Genomic DNA, 8,308 nt, shown 5'->3' with positions numbered 1-8,308 from the left:
AGCCGCCTCAGCGCGCGCGGTGGCTGCCGCTTTCCCCGCTCCCTCCCCAAAACTGCGGGGCCCGGCACGCGGAGCCCCGCCTTCCTTCCGCGAGGGGGGCGCTCTACGCTGGGCCAGGCCGTCGCTTCCTCGCTGGCGCCATGTCTTTACAGGCTCTTGACCCGGCATCGAGCCATGTTTTTCTGGTGGGTTTTTTCCTGCAGTCTAAAAACTTCAGTGGCTTGAAGGCTTGGGGGATCTATCCCACTGAGGGCTGGGGACTTGGGTTAGTAGCACCTAAGCCAGTGGGGAGAGGGTGGGGAGTTCTTCCACTGGCAAAATATCAGCGCACCTGCTAGAATCATCTGTCACGGGTTCCAGATACGGCTTCTGGCAGCCAAGGTATCAGCTCACTTCTGCATGTGTGTCACTGCTGCGCTAACAGCTTCTTCTTTTTGGTGACAGAGACCATGGCGGCCCAGAGGGAATGGACCCCGATGGTGTCATTGAGGTGAGGACATGTGAATTGACTTGAGAATTTAATCACTGATGGAGATGTGTGCTGGATTTAATGTTCCTTTTATTTTTTCTTTGTTACAGAGCAATTGGAATGAGATTGTTGACAATTTTGATGATATGAATTTAAAAGAATCCCTTCTAAGGGGTATTTATGCTTATGGTTTTGAGAAGCCTTCCGCTATCCAGCAGAGAGCTATTATTCCATGCATCAAAGGTATGCAGGTGATTGGTTTGTTGATACCAACAGCAGATCGTTAAAGTGTTGTAAAATGCATATACTTATTTTATTAGTATGTGATGATACCCATTTGTAATCCTTACTGGACAAGTGATATGATGGTACACCATCTTTCGGGACTGACCTGAAATGGAGAGAACTTGTAATACTGATCACTTATTTCAAAGGGAATAAAATAAAACTACATATGAATGATCTGTGTGGGAGCAGTAAATATGTATCCTACTTTTTTTAGGGTATGATGTGATTGCTCAAGCTCAGTCAGGTACTGGCAAGACAGCCACATTTGCTATTTCCATCCTGCAGCAGTTGGAGATTGATCTCAAGGAGACCCAAGCACTAGTATTGGCCCCTACCAGAGAACTGGCTCAACAGGTATTGATAGTGTAGCTCAAAAAAAAAAAAGCTGCTTGTGTGTTGCATAGGTTTCAGGTTTCACAACTGTGAGACAATAAACAGACTTCTTAAGGGGCTGCAACTAATATCCATTCAGAACCCTTTTTGTGTTGAGTAATGGGGGATGCAAACTGGCTTCTGTCCCACAAGTTCTCTGCCTGCTTGAAAAGTTGAGTCATACACATGGGGGGGGGGGGGGGGGGGGCAGGATAGAAGGGGCCAGGGGGGGGGGGGTGTGTGGGGCAGGATAGCAGGAGCCAGCTGCTATGCTGTGTACAGTTCTGAGGGACCATCTTCAGCAGAAAGCCAAAACACAAGATAACGTTACTAAAGCACAGTGTTCTGAGTGGAAACAAAAAGTACTTTTTGGAAGCTATTTGAACTTTGCGTGCAGTTGTGCAACATGAAAACTGCGGTGCGCATGTGGTCACTTCATCTGTTTTGCATTTTTGTGATGTTTACTTGACACTTATTGCATGTCTCCTTCACCTTCAAGGCTTGCTATTCTGTTTTACTAAGTGGGAGTGTTTAACGAAACTTCAGAGGATAATTAATTTTTAAGATTGTGTATGAGAAATGCAGGGCCTTTAAGATAAAATGTTGAACAGAACTCAAAACAGAGTACAAAATAGATTACATCCAGCTTCTTGTCTTTTACAGCTGGCATGTACTGAGATGCCAGTGCCATAATGAAGATTGTTCTTGCAGTTCTTGATACTAAATCACACAGGAGAGAAACCTGTTACAGAACAGTGGAACAAAAACCTTCTGATCAGAATGTTCTGCTCTGAAGACCCGGGTGGGGTGGGGTGAGACTTGTTTCAAAGCCTGGCACTAGCACTGCACTTGAGCACTCTCCTGTGAATTTCCGGCCAGTGTTCACTTAGCATGCAAGCCTTGGCAGTTCAAAACTTCACTTCTGGAGGCCCTGAATGGCAGTCACTTCAGGTGGTTCAGTGAGTAAAGACAAAGATAAGTGCCCCTCTGACTTAAGCTTTTTGGCAAACAACTTCAAGAATGAGCAGTTGGGCAAAATAGTGAGCAGCTGCCTCTTCTGACCATTAGAGCTGCATAATCCTTGTTTGCTCTGGTAGCTCCCAGTGATAAGTGTTCAATCTTTAATGTACTAGGAACTGCTGCTAATGGAAGGGTTTTATTTTAGATTCAGAAGGTAATTCTGGCCCTTGGAGACTACATGGGAGCAACATGCCACGCTTGTATTGGTGGTACAAATGTTCGCAATGAAATGCAGAAGCTCCAGGCGGAGGCTCCACACATTGTGGTCGGAACTCCAGGGCGTGTGTTCGATATGTTGAACAGGCGCTACCTTTGTAAGTATGAGCTTGGTTTTGCTCATTACATAACACATTTCCCATATAAATGTCACACCCAGAGAGAGCTTAAATAAGGTATTTGCTGTCACTGGAGAGTTGTATGGGAAAGCTTAGTCCTAAAGGAGAGTGGCATTTATACAAGTAGTGTGTTTCTGAAACTTCCTGACATCTTCTTTTTATTATTATTAGCACCTAAATGGATCAAAATGTTTGTTCTGGATGAAGCTGATGAAATGTTGAGCCGTGGATTTAAGGATCAAATTTATGAGATCTTTCAAAAACTAAGCACAAACATCCAGGTAGGAAACCTTTCACGTGGGTAAATTGAGGAATGCAGGGTTTGTTACAGTGTAGCTGAGAACTGCTGAGTTGTCTGAATCAAAGCTGGCACCCTCGGCGCATGCTAACACAGAGTGCTGTGTTTTAGGTTGTGTTGCTGTCAGCTACGATGCCGATGGATGTGTTGGAAGTGACCAAAAAGTTCATGAGAGATCCCATACGTATTTTGGTGAAGAAGGAAGAACTGACTCTGGAGGGTATCAAGCAATTCTACATCAATGTTGAAAGAGAGGTTGGTCTCGCTTGTACTTGCTCTGGCTGGAAGAGTTAAAAGTTGAAGTTCCCCTACCTTCTTGCTAAAGCACTGTGCTAAAATTACAGAAACCAAGGCTAAGCTTTGGTTTCTGTAATAATGCTAGCAGAGTACATGCAGGAAGAAGAAAAACTCTGCACTGGATCCGCAATGACTAGGGTGGACCTCTTTCTTAATGTCCAGTGTCCTGTGTCTTAAGATTTGGTGCAACAGTTGATGCAGAAGCTTTCCATGATGCCTTGATTCAGCTCTTCAGGTCGCACTGAATAAAGCTGAACACTAGAGCATGCTCAATCAGTTCTTGTTTTTGTGTTACATCCCTTGTGTGGGACTCTTGGTACGCCTCAACTGTCAGTGGCATGATGCGTTTTCTGATCTCCTTTGTTCAGGAGTGGAAGCTGGATACTCTCTGTGACTTGTATGAGACACTGACCATTACCCAGGCTGTTATCTTCCTGAACACAAGGAGAAAAGTGGACTGGCTTACGGAGAAAATGCACGCCAGGGACTTCACAGTCTCAGCTCTGGTAAGAAGCGATACTTGCATGCGACTCCTGAAATGCTGTGTACATCCTGAAAACCAAACCCTAATGAGCCACACTGGGGTGAAAAGCAGGAAAGTTATAATATAGCTGTGCAGTGCTGTATTATCGTTCCCCCTGCTTAAAGAAAAATGCTTCCTTCTATCCCTACCTGCTTTGCTGCCCCGGCAGGTAGGGACGCTGGGTTTCATACATCACCTTTGCTTTTAACACATATGCCAGTCTGGAGTTCTGGAACCGCAGTAACTGTCAGTTTGTTTGACTCTACAGCATGGTGACATGGACCAGAAGGAGCGGGATGTTATCATGAGAGAGTTCAGGTCAGGATCGAGCCGTGTCCTGATCACCACTGACTTGCTGGTGAGTGTTGCCTTGCGCCAAACATGTTGCTGTTGAAATGCCAAAAGCTTCATTGTTCAGTGAAGGCTCTTGTAGCCTGAGCTGTTGGGAGCTTCTTGGAAGAGCAAAGACTGCGCTCCACTATGGACTACACAGTTGTAGTTCATCACTAACCTTGTAGTCAACAAAAGCGTTGGAGAAACAATTTAATCCAAAGCCTGTGACTCGGATTAAAGACTTGGTGTTGCTTTTCAGGCTCGTGGCATTGATGTGCAGCAAGTGTCCCTGGTTATAAACTATGACCTGCCGACCAACCGTGAAAACTACATTCACCGGTGAGTAGGCTCTGTGCTGTTGCGGGTGTGCTATGTTGAACGGCGCATCCTCTTCCGAAACCAGCATGGAACCTCGCCTGTCTCTACCGTTAGCCCTCACAATGCCCGGAGGTGTTGCATGTCTATTCATCAGTGGCTCTAAAGCTAGCGGGGAATGAGTTTGTGGTTTTGCTTTAAAAAGGCCCTGACTTCGCACAGCTGTGGCTCTGAAACAAGGGAGGAGCAGAATTCTTGAACAGTAAAACAGCAGTGGGAGAACTCTAGATGTCTGACGACATCAGTGATGGCTAATCAGTTGCTCGTGGGGAAAAGGCCAGCTGCCCTCTGGTCACGTAGGTTGTGGAGTACGGTGACAAAGGTCACTGCTGGCGTAGCAGCTGGACAGCAGCCTGGCTGATCTTTGCTACTCAGTGACTAGACACTGTTACTAGCAAACCAGTTGTACAGGACTGCCTGCACTCCTGCTGGCAAGCTGCCTTCATGTGCTGTCTGCCTTGGTGGCTCCTTCGTGGGATCCTTTCCCTCTGGTGTGTGTTGTTACAATTTGGGTTTTGTTTGCCTAGGTTTAGTTACCTGCTCCTAGTGACTGTCCCCCAGTGAGGTGAACTGTGCTTCATTACTTGATATAAAAAAAAATACAGGAGTCAGTAGCAGCGGTTGGTGACACGAGAAGGGCCTCAGTAACGGCACTGGCGTAATATAGGACGTGGACTTGTAAGCAGCACCGTTTGCACGCAGAGCCAGTCCCTATTTATACATTCCTTTGGATTATTTGCTGAGTGGCGTGCGGTGCTGCGCAGCCCGCAGGAAGGTAGAGCTGCTGGTGGGTGTCGGTGACCCGCATGGGCTTACACAAACATGCTGAGCTTGGAGTTTTCAGTTTAAAAACCCCTAAATTTTCCCACTGGAAACTATGGCATTGAATCAAAATCCTCCACTTGAGAGTGCTGTTCCCTTACGATTGGATTAAGTTGGGAACAGTGATTCCTTGAGGGCAGCTTGTCTCTTGTGGGCTGTGTGCTTGGGGCTGGATGGTGTGTGTGGGATGGGTGTGCCAGCTGGGGCCTTGGCACCAATGGTTCCATCAAGACCTTACTTTGCAGCCAAGGGTAACCTCTTCTGCACTGCTGGCACTAGCTGCTGTTTCTCCTGAGATAGAGCTGGAATGGCCAGTGGCAGATAGAAAAGCAGCTGATGAATGGATCTGTTAAGTGGGGTGTAACTGTGTTCTCTGTGCAGGATTGGCCGGGGTGGTCGTTTTGGCAGAAAAGGCGTGGCTATCAATTTTGTCACTGAAGAGGACAAGCGGATCCTGCGAGACATTGAGACTTTCTACAATACTACCGTGGAGGAGATGCCGATGAATGTGGCTGATCTCATTTAATCCCTGGGATGAGGTGGTTGTGAATGCAGTGCTCGCTGTTGCTGAATAGGCGATTCACAACGTGCATCGTGCTTCTTTCTTTGGGGATACATTGAATCTTGTCTCAATGCTCATAACGGATCAGAAATACAGATTTTTGATAAGCGAAGCGACTTTTTGTCGTGAGCTCTTGTGGGGAAAGCCGCTGGCTTTGTCCACGTTAGGGTTAGACTGTTGGGGTTGGGTGGAAAGTCATGGGGTCTGTAAATTTTTTCTTTATTAGAAATTTATTTCCTAGTTCTGTAGAAGTGGTTGTATTAGATGTTCTTTATCATTTAATAATTTACTTATGGACTAAAAGATATAAGTGCTGTATAAAGTCGGCCAATTATGTTAAACTAATCTACCTTCCTTTATTGTATGTACTTACACTTCAGACTGAATTGGAAAGGCCTTTCAAAATCTCTGAACTTTTATAAGAGCATTAAAATGCATTTTTGTTTCATATGTATTTATTCAATAAAGTATTTAATTAGTGGTAAGTGTGATCTGGACCCTGTTGCTAAGCCCCAGCAAGCAATCATACTATTGTCTTAGTTAGGGTTAAACCCAGTAAAATTTGCCATATTGCACATGTCTTAATGAAGTTTGAATGTTCAATAAAATACTTCTATATTCACTTAAATTGTGAATAGTTGCTTCTTGGCTGGAGTGGGGTCTCATTGCAGTAGAAAGAGGCTCAGTTACTGCTGCCTGGAGGGGAAAAGCCTAGTACCAGCCTGAGGCCTTGCTCCATCCAGGAGCATGGGGCAGTGCAGGGAGGACAGCTTCCAGATCCACAATCCAGGAGGGGCTGGAAGGAGCAGCTCTGAGGAGTGGCTCCAAGAGCCCCAGTTAGAGAGGTAATGGGGTTTCTTGAATGAGACTGGAACACCTGAGCAAGATCTTCAGAACACACCCAGCCCTGAGCTACCCTTCACACCCCTGTTTCACTTGAGCTACACCAGGGTTACAGAATGTTCCCTCAGGAGTGGCTTTTGCAGCACTGAATGCCCAAGGGCCAGACAGGGTGGAAGTGGCACAGCCTGTGCTCCTGTAAGAGCTGCAATCTTTTGGCCAGGCTGTTCCAAAGCCGAACAGCCCATCCCTGCTTGCTCAGCAGACCCTGAAGGCCCAGTGCAGCAGACACACTCACCCTCGGTGAGTACAAAACAGGGGCATTGCTGGCCTTGGCAGCAGCCAGGTCCCTTCAACCTGGCATAAAAACAAAATGAAACGTTCCAGCACAGCTTTTCCAACTGCCGAGCAGTCCTTTTATTGCAAAAAGTACAAAAGTAGAGATGTCTCTGCCCTTGGCCGCTCAGCCACCAAGGCACAAAGCTGTTCCACTGCACGCTACTCCTGGAGGAGTTAAGTGTTCTGTGTCAGCTGCTGCATCACGAGGGCACAGAGACTCATCAGCTGCAAGAACTCATCCGCGCCGTCTGCCAAGCATTTGTCCACTTCCTGCAGACAGAAAAACCCTCGTACAACAGCAGCGCTCCTGCCCTCTGCTTCCGGTCCCAGCCAGGAACACCAGGGCGAACCTTGCCAAGCGCCCGCTGAACTGCCACCCTCCCCAGCCCCACACCCCATGTACCCGCCTTCCCGAGGAGGCCAAACGCACAGGTCATGCGCAGGAGGGGATGCACCATCTGCACTGCGACCGGCTGCCAGGCGCAGCACTGCCGGTAATCAACGCTACCTGCCCTTCTCCCGCGAAACAGCCACCTCTCCACCACTGCGTCTTTTCCTCTTGCTCAAAACTTAGCATGTTAATTAACCCTTCTTTTTTTTGAGCAGACATATTTTACACACTGGAACAACTTGCATTTTGCAGTTCCTAATTTTTTTTTTTTCAAGTGCTGACAATCTCATCCTATTTTTCCCCTCCCAATTTATATTAAAAGAAACAACTCAAACCCATAAATCTCTTGCTCAAGTCCCCTTAAAACAGTATAATGTGGCTAACAATTCACTTAATTGGATTTCAATTCCTTCTCATGAAATTTCTCAGGACAAAAAATTAGGTTCTACCAAGAAACACTCAGAACTAACAATAAATTATGGGTCCTTCCTGAGAGAGGGAGAGTAAACAAGAATTAATCAGTCGAGATCGTGTTGGGGTCTTTTTCAACTCCAGCTACAGACTTACCGCAAGTTTCTCAGCTATGACGGATTTCTGCTTGTCACTGTAATCTTCGCTCTCAACAACAGCATCGTGCAGCTGGTTTACAAGCTGAGCAACGGCATACCCTTCGTTTAGGAGATTCTGTGTCAGGGAGGGGGGGGAAATGGAAATAATTCAGCAGCAGCAGAAACACCACAAACTGGAAAACGAATGTGAAAATTCTGTTTGAAGGACTATACTGAAATCCATCGGGGAACTTTGACGTTTCAGAGGGCAAGTCAGGGGTCTGTGCAGTCCAGCATCTCGCCTGGCAGTGCCTGGAAGCGAGCACCTCGGAGACTGAAAGAGCACAGCGGGTGCAGAGCAGTGATCTTGCCCCAGTATTCTTCCAGCTTCTGGCAATGTTCACCTCAGGGATTTTGTGAGCTAGAGACATTTTAAGTGTTTAACAACCTCTGAGTGTGTCCAACCTTTACTCTAAAACCAGGAAAGCTTAGCATC

At 46.6% G+C, this 8,308-nt stretch overlaps 2 protein-coding genes across 2 annotated transcripts in view; one reads left to right on the top strand and one right to left on the bottom strand.

Moving 5' to 3' along the window:
- The first annotated feature begins 444 nt into the window (after nt 1–444).
- EIF4A2 (eukaryotic translation initiation factor 4A2) lies at nt 445–6,322 on the top strand. The gene is made up of 10 exons (XM_010151405.1): nt 445–490; nt 580–712; nt 972–1,111; nt 2,295–2,463; nt 2,656–2,765; nt 2,894–3,037; nt 3,448–3,585; nt 3,871–3,960; nt 4,195–4,274; nt 5,514–6,322. The coding sequence occupies exons 1-10, from the start codon at nt 467–469 to the stop codon at nt 5,656–5,658; spliced, it is 1,173 nt and encodes a 390-aa protein (XP_010149707.1). The 5' UTR covers nt 445–466; the 3' UTR covers nt 5,659–6,322.
- Nucleotides 6,323–7,022: 700 nt separating this feature from the next.
- Nucleotides 7,023–8,308, bottom strand: part of RFC4 (replication factor C (activator 1) 4, 37kDa) — a gene marked incomplete at its 5' end in the record, with an annotated part of 12,249 nt that continues 10,963 nt past the window's right edge. The window contains 2 exons of the mRNA XM_010151407.1: nt 7,023–7,143; nt 7,832–7,948. Of these exons, the coding sequence (XP_010149709.1) occupies nt 7,048–7,143; nt 7,832–7,948 (213 nt within the window). The remainder of the gene's footprint in view (nt 7,144–7,831; nt 7,949–8,308) is intronic.

The sequence above is a fragment of the Eurypyga helias genome, unplaced genomic scaffold (genome assembly GCF_000690775.1).
Source record: "Eurypyga helias isolate BGI_N326 unplaced genomic scaffold, ASM69077v1 scaffold13455, whole genome shotgun sequence".
NCBI classification, from domain to species: domain Eukaryota; kingdom Metazoa; phylum Chordata; class Aves; order Eurypygiformes; family Eurypygidae; genus Eurypyga; species Eurypyga helias.
The sequence above is the reverse complement of the archived record's forward strand: the minus strand, read 5'-3'. Positions and strand labels throughout refer to the sequence as shown.

What these genes read in the sequence shown, in the direction of transcription:
- EIF4A2 (XM_010151405.1), top strand. Translation starts at nt 467, where the DNA reads ATGGACCCCGATGGTGTCATTGAG. An exon ending in TGATCACCACTGACTTGCTG is followed by an intron (nt 3,961 to 4,194) that starts GTGAGTGTTGCC and finishes GTTGCTTTTCAG; the next exon opens with GCTCGTGGCATTGATGTGCA. An exon ending in CGTGAAAACTACATTCACCG is followed by an intron (nt 4,275 to 5,513) that starts GTGAGTAGGCTC and finishes TTCTCTGTGCAG; the next exon opens with GATTGGCCGGGGTGGTCGTT.